The sequence below is a fragment of the Falco punctatus genome (genome assembly GCF_963210335.1).
Source record: "Falco punctatus genome assembly, chromosome: 1".
Classification (NCBI taxonomy): domain Eukaryota; kingdom Metazoa; phylum Chordata; class Aves; order Falconiformes; family Falconidae; genus Falco; species Falco punctatus.
Genome location: NC_137580.1, coordinates 97,458,577 through 97,474,015, shown reverse-complemented (window position 1 = coordinate 97,474,015; position 15,439 = coordinate 97,458,577). Strand labels below are relative to the sequence as shown.

Genomic DNA, 15,439 nt, shown 5'->3' with positions numbered 1-15,439 from the left:
CAGAAAGGGTTGCCTTGAATTTGATGCCAGAAAGCTCTGTGGCACTTGACTTAGTCAGAGCCACTAAGCAGGGAATCACCTCCCCACACTTCACCATTTACAATGCAAATGTACGCATCCCACTGTCACCTCCACCCTGCATCTTTACTGGAGAGAAACAGGCACTCTTCACTTGCTGTTCATGAGGCCTGTTTTATACACCCAAGAGGACTCTCACCCTGGCAGTGCTTATTTATTATCCCTGCTGCTAAAAACTAAACTCACGTTAAATAGCTTTCACCTCAACACTTGTATCCAGTAGCTAGATGGGATGCATTTATTCCTCTAATACAGCTTCAGCAACAGAACAGAATGGAAACTCTCTTTGCACTCCAAACCTCTGAGAACAATCTTCCTAGGTCTAAACAATTACTAATGACGATTTTTCTCCTTTACAGGAACTTTCAAAAAAGATGGATGCAAAAGATTTCTCCAATAAAAATTCTGACACAAAGTTTTGCAATTTTCTAATTATGATACAATTTCAAGCTAAATCCATGCACAGTGTATTTTAAGTGCAGAGTAACTGCATGATAATGGAGAGAAATTGCTTGTATTGTAAAATACATAATTCTGACTAACAATGTAAATTTCTCATTACCTTTGATATAGCTTGTGGGAGCATTACCGTAACAAATGTACACAGCATTCATGAGACAGTTCATAGACACCCATAAGTGTTTTGCAGCAATAATGAAAAACACTTAATAGCTATTACTTTCATAGCTTTTCAAATAAAGAAGACACCATTGTCCTATATTGCTTTCAATTATACTTCATATTTCTCTATTTTAATCCATTTCTTTCTGTTGGCTCTTTGGCAACAGGAATTCTCCTGCTGCCCTGAGCATGCATGAAAACCGAATGTGAGCTAGGACTAGTTGGCTGCCTCTGGTTTAATTAGAAAATCTACTTCTGAAGCTCAGAAGTTAAACAAAAGGACAAAAGCTTTTAAACAAAAGGACAAAAGTCATCAGATCACCTATAGCTTTTATAGGAGGCTGAGGAGGAAAAAATACTATTAAAAGACAATGTAAGTCATTAAAGAAGCTATTGTAGTTCTCTCACAGCATTTTAACAAGAGTTAATGCACAAAACTGCTTGGCGGCTTACCTGTTCTCTGCGTTTGGGTCGTTGTGCACACATGTGATTGTGGCAGTGGTCCTCGCACTGTCCGTCTCTTCTTGAACCCCCCACTGGTCTGCATCACTGACTCTGATGTCCATGATCTTCACACCTGGGGCTGTCCTAATTCTGTTGGTGAACAATAGGGATTGCTTCAGTTACAGACCTCCTACATATAAATCCAGAGAGGTAAACAAAGAAGATAAAAGGAAATATTCCTTCTTCCATTAGTAAAGACTGATACATTGCAACTGTAAGTGACTCTGCTTTAAAAATATAAACCAGGTCCAATCATTTTAAAGAAATGAAGTATGAGATTCATTATGTGCAAAGCCAGTTAATTTTCTGCTTGAACAATGTGGAGAGAATATGAATGCTTTCTGCTTCAGTGGCACTAGTTTGATATAAATGAAACAGATGTGACTAAGCATAAGTTGATTTATTTTTTGTGTCTGTCCTGCAGTTCAAGATTGAGAATCAGAATGATATAGAATACATCCTCCTGGTTGCAAACCTTTGGGAGCAATGTGCCTTTTAATACTTGGGCAATCTGCATGGAAAAATGTGTTTCGCTGCTCAAAGACAATAACGCATGAAAGAGAGAGAAGGAATATGCTATCCTAGATCCAGGACCGAGGGATAAAAATAATTACGCTGTTGTACTGGGATCTATCAAACTGGACATGCCAAACTCTTGCTGCTGAAAGCATTTTGATGCTGACATGGAAAACTTTGATTTTTCTAAGCATGGCTAGAGTCAGAAAGCAGTTTGGTAGTTGGTAAATGTCACCATTTTTTGGCTTAAAGAAAAATCTGCTAAAAAAAAAGGTCCACGCTCCAGTGGGGCTCAGCTTTAGGAACAGATTGCCAAGGAATAGGAAACAAACTGCTTTTAATAGCAGGGACTTCATTTGTGCAGCTTGACTCCTGAAACAAGTCTGGGATTTTGACAGGAGTGCTGCAAATATGCCTGGAGAACAATTAGGCAGAAAGCAACTGCTGTAGCGCCACGTTTGCCACTACTGTGACTTAATTAATTAAAAGCAAAGCCAAGAGGGACCTCTTAGTTGTATGGTGGAATGAAACAGCACTGCTGAGACTTGAAGCGTTACTTAACAGTGAATTGTGATGGATTTGCTCCGATGCCTTGTGGCCAGTTGGTGCCCACGTTACACTATTAAGAATTTCCTTTAAGTTCTAGCTGAGTTCATGGGTTTGGATCAAAGTAGCTTCAAGACTCAACGGGTGGTCTTTTCCTCTGAGAAGGAATTAATTCATCCTGCTTTTATTATATCCTTCTTTTGGCCTGTAAGGCTTTACTGACTTGATGGGCCAAATTCATGCCTGACATAACCAATCTGATGAAAAATGTTTCCTGTAAGGAGAGAATTTTACTTGATATTTTTCTAATTGACTCCTTCATGCTTCTCCACAGAGATGCGGATCTCCAAATAATATGCCTCAAAGCTTATGTGCCCCTTTCCTATCATCTCCTTTCTTCAAAAGAACATTCATTTAATCTGTAGTAATTACACTGCACCAAATAATTCCTGCCAGATACCTACATGGCTTAATTTCAGACTGACCTGTAATTTGCATGAGATAGAGGATTAGGCCTTCAGCAATGGATTCAATAATTTTTTTCATTAGTCTTAGTCAACCGCTCTTGAAAAAAAAATATTACGACTTGAGCAAAACAAACAAACAAAAAAACCCCCACAAAACCAAAACCAACCAAACAAAAAAAAACACCACCACTTTTAAAATTTTCTCTTCCCAACCAAAATTACATTTTTTTAACAAATTCGCCTCCCCACCACCTCCTCAATTTCCCATGTGTTTTCTTGACAGCATGTCTGGTAACCTCTAACCCAACTTTCCACCCAAGTCAAACTCCTGGTTAATTAAAGGTTAACTGAAGGGCAGGAGATACTGGGGGGCGGGGGGAGCTGCAACGACTGGATTTCACCCATGATTTCAAGATTCATCAGCCTTTTCCCATCTGTCAGAAGCTTGTTATGTCCTCCTACACAGCTTTTGCACTACAGATATCTTCACTCTGGAGCATTTACTTTCACCTCCTCTGATCAAAATCTAGCAGGTCGTTTTACCCCAACAAGGATGAAAAGCAACATGGCACAGTTCCCTGCCACACTTGAGCAGGCTTTAACCACGCAGGTTCCCTGTGCAGCTCCCTTCTTCTCGGAAGCTGAAGCTGCTGCTCCTCTTTACCTCCATTAGTGATCCTCACACACAGCATAAGGGTAAGGATGCAAAAGCCTCAAATACCTGCATCTATCTACAGGGCTGGCTGTTCCAACCCCTCCGCACACTCTGCGCCCTAGAACACGGGCTTCCCTCGTGAGGTAACCACTCGGCCGTGCGTACCTCCCTCAGCCAGGGAGCACTGCTGTTTCTTCTCTTGCGTCTGAACACAGCTACGGGACACTTTTTGCCTGTCTGGACATCAGATGAGTCCTGATGCTCGTCCTGTTGGTTCACCACTTGGCTTCTCCTTCAGGGCACTGCCCCTTAACAGGAGGCCTTCTAGTCTTTGGCAATGCTGTCTTGTTGACTGTACCTACAGCTTTTGCTTGCTGCATATCTACTGTCTTGCTGGGTTAGCATCAAGTGAACATCGCATATTCTGCTCCCCAGCTACATTTTCCAAAAACGTCTCAGAACGCTGCATTTTAGGAAAATTTCCAGTCTAATCCCATGCAATGCATCTGCTCTGGTGGGCTGAAACAAGATGTCATTCTGCATTTTTGGATATCTGTAGAGCTAGGAAGGTTGAAAGAAGGAAAAAACTGAATTCAGCTTCTCACTTAGGAAAAGTCAAGAAATTCAAATTAAACCAGCCTACATATGGGAGGTTTGAGCCTACTGTTCTTCAGATAAGTGATTCATATCTTTAAATCTGCCTCCAAACTCCACAGGCACAAAAATTATTTTAAGTGTTGGGGACTGAGGCTTTGCAAAAGAATAAGAAATTCCTACCAGAGCTGACATTAACTGGAGAAAGGGCAGTGAACACCCAGTGTGTGAGCCCAGCTGCTGGGTTTATTGCCCTGCTTTCTGCCAGGCTTCAATTACAAGCTTGGGTGGATCATTTAGTTTTCTTACGCCTCCCTTCCCCACATGGAAAATACTGGGAAGTGCTGCTCTTCCAGCTCAAAGGGAGCTGTAAGGATAAATAGGATTGCTTGAGAAAAACCTGATGTCCTTTAAGCTTACCGGTTGACAGAAATTCTGCCATGCCTGGGCTTGAAAACATGGAAACGACCTACTGAAATATTTCACAGAAGCATGATCCAAGAAGTAACTGTTACCACTAAGATGGCTTAATTTCTTTTTTATAAAGATAATTGTGAAATGCAGAAGAAGGAAAAAATAAAAAAGGAACAAAACATGACAGCCAATTGGAAATTTGGCAAAACTGCCATTTCATTTCCATGAAATACTTGCTTCCTGAAAAGCAGAATTTTCAGACAAAAAAATGTCCTGCTAAAAAGCACTTGCCCATCCTTAAAACACTACACCTTATATGGCATTTTGATAACACAGTTAAAAGAGATGTAAATGAGACAGAGGAATACTGAATGAGCTCACCAGAAGTTAGCCTGCAACAGGCTCCCCCCCCGCCCCCCCGCCTATATCCACAGCCTGCGTCACAAATGAGGTGATACTATTTATTCATGATACTCTCTTCTTTAGGGGTGGAGGAGGTCCAACAGGAACGTGACACCCTCAGGCACTGCCTTTTGTGACACTTATGACCATAAGATCCTAAGAGGAGGTAGCTGGAGCAGGGGGGTTGGGGGAAGCGTCAAAGCTGTTGAGAACAGGGAATCAATGAAACAACTGCTTCACCAGTGAATTTAGCCCTTTCTCTAGCTATGAAAGCAGAACAGAGGAACCTTCTTTCAATTTAGACTGCAGAATACATTTGGTATCCCTGGCAGTGTTTTTTTCCCTGAACAGTATGTCCTCCATTTACTGTAGAATATAAAGATGGAAACATGATAGACAGAATGTAGCAGGCAAGCCGGAGTGGCCCCAGCCTGCCAACTTGGAACAACCAGAAACTATTTTAAAATGCAATCCCAGCCTTAAATGTATGCGACCCCATGAATTCAGATGCTCTAAACCTCTTCTCTCGGTTATTACAACAGAAGGAAAGGAGAAGGTACAAGTAATCACCAGAGCTGGAAAGTAACTTAAGGGCTGCAAGAGGGATTTAAACAGCCGAGCACTTAGCGGAAGTGGTGCAGGGACTTCCACCACCTCCCAGTCAATTAACTGCAAAATTTGAAAGGTAAATGCTTGCTTGCAATACACCCCCAGCAACATTCCTGGCAGCAGTAATTGGGAAGTAAAATCTTGGCAAAAGGAACCTTAAAATAGAAACAGAAGGAAAAGATATTTAGGAAATAAAACAGGAATGTGCTCAAAGCAGATGGAAAATGCTCAAAATGATGAGAAACAAGGCTTTTTCAGAGCTATTTTAGAAATCTTCTTATCTCCCCCTACCCCATTATGGGGGAAAACATGATCTGAGCTAAACTCACTCTCAATGACATACTAATAATAACAGTTATGATAATAAATTTCATTTGTAATTTCCAACTATTTCTGTAGTCAGCCCTTCAACATGCATTTTTAACCCAATTAAAAATAATTATCCTTCCCCTACAGGAAATCCAAGCTGTAGACCAGTTTAGTTAACTTACCTAAAATTATACTGTCTCTGCAGAGCCAGAAGGAGGGTCGATATATCCTGATTCCCAGGCTTACACTTCAGCTAGACACCCCTACCCATCTTTAAGACCAAACCAGAACAGAGATGAGTAATTCTGAGCCCTCACAGAGCATTTTACATATCGGAGGAATTGCACAAACAGCAAGCAATTAGTTCTGAACGAGGTCCCTGGGGAGTTTCTAGTTAAAATACATGTGTTTTAAGACACATTAAGCCAAACACTGTAAATTAAAATAATCACCGAATCCAGGCATAACATCTGGGGACTTTTTGGGTGTGCGTGATATGGGCAGTGCTTCTATATAGGAAGCATTCCTGTACAGGGGGAGGAATCAAGTGGAATTTGCTGGGAGATGCAAGGAGAAGAGTGTATGTGATTCATAGTTGCCACAGCCAAGTGCATTCCATGGCATTTGGGTGGGAGACACAGACAGTCAGAGTACATTGGTGTGACTGTATGAAATAACTGTTTTGGAAACACTGTTATACCAGATGGAGGGCTGAGGTGGGAGCAGAGCTCCCCCCAAGAGAGGCACCATGCCTCTCTTGTGTCTTCCTAAGCTTCCTGACCAGGTATTTCTATGGGTAGTTCAGAAATATGAGGAAAAGGAGGTGATGCAGTGTCACCCAGAAAACACATGTCAGAACTAGGAATTACGCGTAGAGCTGCCAAGGAATATTTTTATATTGTCACCACAAACCCACCCAGCTCTCCTGCTCCTACTGTAAACCCACTAATAGCAATGTGTCCTGCAACAGCCATGCCAGACCAGCCTGGGGGCAAATGCACTTTCTGCTGCTGTGGTCCTGCAGTATGTGTGAAATGAGAGTGGCCCACCTAGCAGATAGCCATCCTGCACAGCCTCACCTCTTACAGAAGTCAGATTTACAACTCAGGGAATCAGGTCCTAAATTTTCACAAGCTAAGCGTTTACTTTCTAAAGTATTTTTCGAAGAACTTTACTTCTTTGTTCCTTTATATTTTAAAAGACCTGTCACAGATTACATTCAAACTACTTCCCCATCAAATTATCCTTAAAATAGCAACGCTAGGCCAGCTGTGTTTGTTTCCGCAATTCCATATTAATGTCACTATAAGTAAAGCTATCTTTCTAAGTATGTAAAATACACATCAAAATACACAGAGATCCTGCAAAGATCCAAGCCCTCTCCAAAAGGTCACAAGTGTAGAAGCACAAATAATATGCTGCTTTATTGCAAAGTAAAACAAGCAGCCTGCAAAGCCCTGTGGAGAGGTGCAGGTAGGTGGCAGACAGATGGCAATGTGGAACAGAGGGCTGCTGCAGCGCATCAGACAAAAGGAAACCCCAAGTAAAAGGGTCTGATTAATGGTACTGGCAGGTCAAAAACTCAATATAGCCCTCATACAAAGTCAGTGGCAATAGGTGTTACCAGTGACACAAGGTGGGAACTCATGGTGGGACCAAAAAAAAAAAAAAAAAGCAGCATGTTTGCCCTTGGGGATAAAAACAGCTCAATACTTACAGAATGAACTCTCTAGTCTGAAGTCAACTGGAACTTTGCTTAGGATCTAAACTCCTCATTTCATCCACGCTAAATCTACTCCAGCGACTGCTCCTTCATTGCAAGTCCAATGCATAATTAGCCCAAATTTGTTTCCAAAATAAGACAGGGATATGCTGCACTCTGCCTGCCTTGGCCCTGTTTACCCCTGACACACCTCCCCACTGCAGGGTCAAAGCTTTCTCAGCCACCACTCACCTTGTGGAAATGCTCTTTCTGGATCTTTTGACCTCAGCACTCTCTCACCTTTACACCACATCAGGAAATTTGCTTTTCCTTCCCTCTGGTACACCTCAATTTATCTCTGCATCTGTTATTTTTATATAACCTTTTGTTGCTGTCTTATTTAACCCTGTCAAGCATTTGGGGATGCAGTTTCTATGAAAGCAGCTATTACTGTCATATATCAGAATATCTCTATCCTTAACAAGCACTCAAGGAAGAAAGTCAATGCCAAAGCACCATGTAGGACAAAGGAGACAAAATAGGTAGAGTGACCAGTGCAATGCAAAGCAGGAACAAAGTTGCTCAACAGACATGGTGACTTACATCAAAAAAGCCCAACAACTCAGAGAACAGAAACTCCTTTGAAATCATGGAAGGAATCAATGCTAATGATCTAGAATGATACAATTACCCCTCTTCCACACAAAAAGGTGAAGCTACCAACCTGGTTTTTTTCAGCCCATCAAATGTTTCAAAAACGCTAAGCATCAAGCTCACTAGCATATTGGATTTTGAATAATGAAAAGAGTAAACAGGATTTTAATTTGGATTCTGACAGTAAAGTGCTTTCCATGTGATAAATTAACTATTAGGGAAGACAAATTAACACAACCTACCCTCAAGTGTGATGGCTTATGATTTTGATGAAGCTTTTACAGAAACATGATCAAAATAATGCAGGATGAAAAACAGGAGATGATGATGGGGAGAGTATTTTATCAAAAATCTTTCTTCTTTCTTTTCATCAAACCATACATACAACTTCCCCAAAAAAGTGCAGTAGATTTTCCAAAGAGCCCCCGTTTTTTCCTAAGAATGTCTGAACATTTTAGGAGATATCCTCAGCTGGTCAAAATCACCAGAGATTGGTGAATTTTATAGTCATTGTTTAATACTGAAAAGTTAAATTTCACATCTGTGAAGCAAGGTCAGAAAAAGAGGTGTCACCCCTTATGAGTTTTTTTGAAAGGTGCCTCAGAAACATTTTCTAGATATAAGGCTATGCTCATAAAATCAGCAAAGAGTATGTGAACACCTTCAAAGCAGTCTAACATCATGTTATATTTCCATATCAAATGGATTTTTTGCCATTTACGATTTTTTTAAAGAAGAGAAGACATTTTAAGATTTCATCTTCATATTTCAGTAGAAATTCCATTTTTCAATCTGCTCTCTCTCAGGTAAACAAACTGAGCTTAGAAAAACAGCAGAAAGACATCCTAATTGGCTTGAAATTAAAGCTATTAATTTTTAGTCTTATTTATTCCTGTCACAAACCAGACCTGTTTATATGGGTTTCCAACACTGCTATGGAAACCTGAGAGGTTCTGAAGGCTTTATGTAATATGAGGTGAAAACACCATCTCCTGCAGTGAACACTGTTTTCTTTGAAATATGTCAACAGCAGAGTTTTGTCCCTCTGGGAGAAAAAGAGTTGCCAGGCACTGGGGCAGCAGGCATGGGGACCAATTCTATTGATTTGAAACATTTTATTAACCATTTAAATGTCTGGGCAAGTTCAAAATGGGAATAACGATGTTTACTCGCCTTTGCTCAAAATTCATCCAAGGATTAAAAAAATCACTATTTCTATGGAGACACTGTGCATTTGTATACTCAAAAAATGTATAGATACTCCATTTTGATATATTTCTTTAATTTCCCAGTAGGTACTTAAAACTGCAGGTCAAAGAGTTCTGTAGCAGTTGGCATTTTCTTAATAAAATTCAAAGCCAGAATTTATTTGAGTCCACCTGAAAACACTGTTGTGCCTTTGAAATACAAATTACTTTAATTATAGTATAAGCAGTGCAGCTCTAGATTGTGCTGAAAGCTCTTAGATTCCAGCAAACTCTCCACACCAGTTCTGGCATCCCATCAGCACTGCTCCAGTGACTCCTGCTATACCAGCACAGGGAAGCGGATCAGGTCCTCTGTCCATTGCCGGCCTGGAGAGCAGAAAACAGCCCATAATTTGCAGATAAATACACAATTCCTAAAACTGGCTTGACACTTCACACTTTCAAAGTATCCAATAAACATGAACCAACCATTATTACTACTGATCAAAACGAGGCATCAGGTCTTTTTCCAAGTCTAAATGATCTTCATGCTACCAAACTCATAACATCCCTTTCTCATTAGGATGCACAATCAGCTCATGCCTCCACCTCCCCTAAAAGAGGAGAGCTATTTTCCTTTATTCCACTACCTCTGTTCAGTTAACTGAGTTATGATGTGTTGATCATTACTCAAAGAGGTTGAGTGCCTGCTGTCATGCACCCTTAGACATCTCCAAGAATTGAAGTATGTGCCCTCTTTTCTCCAACACAACAATCTGTGGTGTACCTTCTCTGTAGAGAGAAGAGGTAAAATGCTGGAGTGGTTTTCTGTAACACATGTCTGCAGAACAAAAATCAAAGCCTGTTCAGTCTCTTCAACCTTTCTCTGAAAGATCTAAAACACTCAAGACTATGGCCTTTACCTTGAAACCAATGCAATGCTACAACATGAAATTCTTCGTTAAAGCCTAGAAGTACAGGAGAATATGCATTACCAAGTCTGAAGGTGTCCAAACTATTTGAACTTGGAATTCTTGCAATCATGCAGAAACACAGCTTTGAAAATTATAATGAAAAAATCAAAGTAAGTCAGAGGTTTCCTTCTGCAAAGACAAAGATACTTACAGGTTTCCTTTTATTGAAAGGCTCCTTTCAGAAATCAGCACTGCAAAAATGTTTGCAGCCTGAATAGAGTTCAGGCCTCCTGACAGACAAAGAATTTTTATAAAGGGGTCATTTCTCCACCTCTACAAGTAAAAAAAAAAAAAAGCCCTGAAGGTCATGGTTTCTGGAAGCACCTAAACAACAAAGTAAAAACTTCCAATCCCTCTCCCTGCAAAACTAGATAATGAGCTCTATAGCACTGTCTTGGTCAACACTGGATGCAGGTTTACAGCATTTAAAATAGCCCATCACTGTGGCTAAATTTGTTCACCATCTTGGAGACTCACACATTTCCTCTAAGAAAAAAGTTTATTAAATACAACTCAGACTAATATAATTAATTATCTTTTACCAGACATCAACATACATGACAGGATCAGAAAAACTTTCCTGGGTTGCTGCTGAGCACTACAGTTAGCCCTGGAGTTTATTGTATTTGTCAAACCCTTTGTGGAACAGTCCCTCAGCACAGGGCAGGTTATGGCTGCAAAAGCCCGGATTGGCAGATGCCCAGAAAAGGCCAGTGGTAGCCAGCCTGTGGCTAGCCTTGAGAGACTGTGTGTAGCCTAGTCCAAGAAAGTACGTAACGGAGGCAGTCTGCATGCACTGTGAATGGGGTCTCACCTTGACTTTCACACAGCTAATGTATCTCTCTTAGTGGTTTAAAAAGTACAAAGGAGAAGACCAGAAGTGAGGCTGATCGGCCAACAACACACTGACAGGTCTCCTCCTCTTAGGAGATGAGGCTAAAAGCAAGAGGACACTCACTAACGGTCATCCTTACCTAAAAGATTGCTTAAAACAGAGCAGTAAAAAATAAATAAAAAAAGAACAATAAAAAGAGCACATTTTTGAAACATGTATACAACTGTAACTTGTACTGAAACCAGTTGCAGCCCTTGGCACATCCAACAATTGCTTAACAGCATGAAGCGGTCTTTAAGGGATCTCTCACGCTTTCTCCCATGCTTGCTCAGGACTTTGACTAAAAAAAGCAGGACAGAAAGGGTTGTTATTAGACACTCCACCCAGCTGAGGCAAGGAGACATTGACCTGAGCACAAGGGATAGAGTCAGAGGGAAGAGGGGAAAAAAGCACAGCAATGAAAATCCTTCCAGAATTAAAAAGGCCACAAGAACTTTGCCTGAACTAGTTGTTGTTGGTTTTATTGGATTATTTTATGGGGGTTTATGTTGTTTAATCGCAGAAAGAAAATGGATGCCATAAAATATGCAGAGCTAACTGGGGCTGCAGAGTACATTGCTGAATATTGCTAGTAATGCCATTTCCCCTTCACTGTCAAAAAATAAAAATATCGTTCTTTATATCCCTGTCACATGGAACAGCGGTCCTCTCATGCTTGCCAATCAATCATCTTGGAGTGCACCTTTACCTTGAGCAGTATGTGCTAGGACGGTGAATAAGGAAAGCTCAGGAAATAATCTCCCTTTCCACAAGATAGAATTCAATTTCCAGTATAGCTCAGACCAGTACTTTTCTTGAAAAGGTGGCACCATATATTACAGCAGAAAAGCATTTTTCTGCTGCTAGTGAAAACTTTAGTGAGCATTATGATTATGTGGTTTGTACTCCAGGCACCAATGACCACCAAGCAGGCTAATAATGTGTGAATTCTGATGAGAACCAGCCCTCTAGCTGGGATAAAACATCAAAGACTTTTTTCCCCGGTTGGTTTTTTTTTGTTGTTGGTTTTGGTTGTTGGGGTTTTTTTCCCTCTCCATTTTGTTTTCTCTACTGTAAGTTGGGTTTTTTCTAGCTACAGACAACTTTTGAAGATTCTCCTAGAAAGTAAGCATTTCACAATAACATTATCCCACTCTGGTGCTCAGATAGCCCTAGTTAGCCCTTTTGCTACTGTCTCAACTGGCTTTTATCTTTGACAGCCCCAGTTCGGTTTCTTAGAAGCTTTTTGAAGACTCTCTTCAGTAGATTGAGCTTTCACCAATGACTCTTTGAATCCCCATTCGGACCTCAACAGATTTGGCAAGGGTTTTTCAAGTCCCAAGTTTTGTCTCTCCTCCAAACACAGCTGACAAAAGCTGTGTAGCAAAGGCTGGCTGGGTCCATAATCTACTTCAATAAAGTCAAAGAAAGACCCACAAATGGACAGTGCCAAAGCGCTGACTCACTGGATTGGCCTGCAATATTTCTAACCATAAAGATGAGGAGACAGTTTTCCCCCTCTAGATGCTCTGAAGCTCCAAGTCCCAGCTTTTGCTCTGCAGATCTGGCCAAAATACCATTCTGCAAGCTGGTGCCTGACAGACAGACCCCGGCAGCCCCAGAGCCTGAAATGGGCAAAGAGGTCAGGAGGATTCAGCCCTCCAAAGTCTGTTGCTCACAGTGCTGCCGCAGCTCAGAAAACTTATCCAGCCTTGTAAAGCTGTCAGGAAAATTTACCAGCCACCACACAAAAATTGCTTGCCATTTACCACAGTGATTGATGGTAATGCAAGACACTAATGGCATTTTACTTGCCTGTCAAAAGAAATTATTCACCGTGGGCCAGGAGGATTGGGGAAGGATTCTTTAATTTAAAAATCACTGCAAGGATTAAACTCCAGTGTTCACAGGGCTGAAGACCAGTCACAGACAGCAGCCTGCTTCAGGAAGTATTCAAACATGATAAAGCACATGGGCAGATAGGTCCAGCACTGCAATAAAACAGAACGAAAGGCAGCTCCACACTGTGCTTCTGACTTTTTTAAATTTCAGGCGGCCAAATCCATTTCCAGATTGTTAACCTCTAACAAAGACCTAAGTCCTAGCACTGTGCATGTAACAAAAAGTTGGGGAAATAACAGGACAGAAAGGCCATAATCAAAAATTGTAGCCAACTGATCGAAGTGGTACTGAAAGGTGCTCCCATTTGGTTTACACATACAGAAGAGTATAGCAGTATAAGGGATCAATTTATTTCCTAAATCAGTAGAGTTGACAGGATCATTCCCTCTGTGGCTTTCCCTTTCCTTCCTAACACCAGTACCAAACCTTCCTTTACCCTTCAGCATTTTTCCTTTATGATTGCAACCGGTCTGTTTGCAACCAAGACTGCTCTGTTCTGGTTTTACCTGCAGTACCAGCATTCCCCCGGTATGATCCTCCATCATGGTTCAGTCACAACATCCTTGTTAAACGAGCTACTTCAACAGTCTGGGAGCAGACAAACATTCATTCATTAGCTGGCAGGTCAAGGGTACAGGAGTAAAAAAGAAGCTGATTCTTACAAGCAGTAGCACAGCGGGCTTCAACACCTAGCACTGACTCTGGGGAATTTCAGGAAGAGAAATAGCAAGGGACATCGCACAATACTTTTGAGGATAGGAATGAGCCGCTCTCACGGTTTTGATTTTTGGTTAGCCTCTGTTTTCTTGACCAGCCTTTATGATTCAAGTTCCAACATATCATAAGAAACTAGATGGAAAATTGTCTTGGCAAAAGGTCATGAGCAAAAAGGGGGTGAAGAAATAATTCATGTTTCGTGAAGACTACACATGCCTAGGTGCTAGCTACTAAAAAGTCACTTAAACTTTCAGCATTTCAAAGCATACACTATGTTTGCAATAACGAACACTAAAAACAGGCTTTCCCACTGGGGAAGTTGGGGCGCACTGTATCAACTTCCAATAAAAATGGCTACAATCCTTTATAACACATTCAGTGGTTTTCAGTGAAAAACACTCACAGTGAGATACTGTATCCCACTGAGCATTAAGCACTTCCCATTCCTGTTCTGCTTTTTCAATTCTAACTAGTCCCTAACCCTGTTAGTCATGAATTTGCAATTAATGAGCCTTGTTTAGAGGAAGTGCATACTGAAATTATTCTGATATATGGGCTCTTACCACAAAAAAACAATCTAATTCAGCAAGAGAATCTGCTGTGCTTAGGGGGGATTCCAAACCTTCAATAAAGGAAATCAGCTGTTAAGTCATTTTAACAAGGGGCAGGATGCTGTACTCTCAGATCCGTGATGCCATGTGACAGTCTCACAGCTTGGCATCTGAGGACAAAATAATCTTCATGTGTTAAGGATGCTTAACATCTGCTTGTAAATCTGAGGCTGGCCAAAAAATGGCTGTGGATTAAATGAGGATGGTGCAAGTGTGGTTTTCCACCAGAATTCTTAACTATGAGAAACACACACACATACACACACACACACTCTTCTGATTTAATACAGCAAAGAACCAATAACCCAGGGCTAAACTAATTATGACTAGTTATGCTTGAGCAGAAGAACAGCAGCCACTCCTCTCCTGCTTCAAGGGGACAAGTCAAACAAGTGTCTTTGTGGCTCTTCTTCCATGAGCCTGGAAGGGAAAAAACTGTCCCTCAGGAGTCTTCCTCTCCCAGGGTGTCCAGAGGAGCAGATTTCTCCTCAGATGGGGACAGCCAGGACAGCTTGCCTCTCCAGGCTTGATATCAAGGCTAGAGAAGGCCCTGTATGCAGCCTCATCAGCCCAGCCTTCTTGTTGACTCTAACAGAAAATGTATTTTCCAAGCCATGACAAATCTGATAAAACAGTGAAAAACAAAAGGACAGTATTTTTCATTAAATAGTATCACCCATCATGTGCCTATCAATGCTCAGAAATAATTCAGGGTAGGGGGAAGCTTAATTATATTTGAAATGGTTTATAAAATGCACCAAGGTGGAATAAATGTTCCTTGTTCTGCTACAGCAGTCACTTTCAGACATATTTAAGGAGGCTAATCCTGCAGACCAGGAGATTTATTCCTGGAGACAAGCCCTTTTCCCCCCCAGCTCCTCCCCAGCTCTTTAGAGAAAATGACCTGTTCTGATCGTAACACATCTTGAAAAAGACAGAAAGATTAATTATGCTCCTCCCTATTTCATCTTCACGGCACATCTGAACAGCTTCAATAGCTGCGAAACCTTTATTTCCAGAGTCCTTTTGATTGTACCGCTGAGATATTCAAAGACTCATTAAACCTAAGGGAAGTCCCATTCAGTGAGACTTAGTATGGAAAG

The 15,439-nt window shown here is 41.1% G+C and overlaps 1 protein-coding gene across 4 annotated transcripts in view; it reads right to left on the bottom strand.

Moving 5' to 3' along the window:
* The window catches only part of TMEM132B (transmembrane protein 132B), a 259,209-nt gene that overhangs the window by 149,307 nt on the left and 94,463 nt on the right, over positions 1–15,439 (bottom strand). For all 4 annotated transcript variants that reach the window (XM_080390918.1, XM_080390921.1, XM_080390920.1 and 1 more), the window contains one exon: positions 1,153–1,293. In XM_080390918.1, coding sequence (XP_080247044.1) covers positions 1,153–1,293 — 141 coding nt within the window. The remainder of the gene's footprint in view (positions 1–1,152; positions 1,294–15,439) is intronic.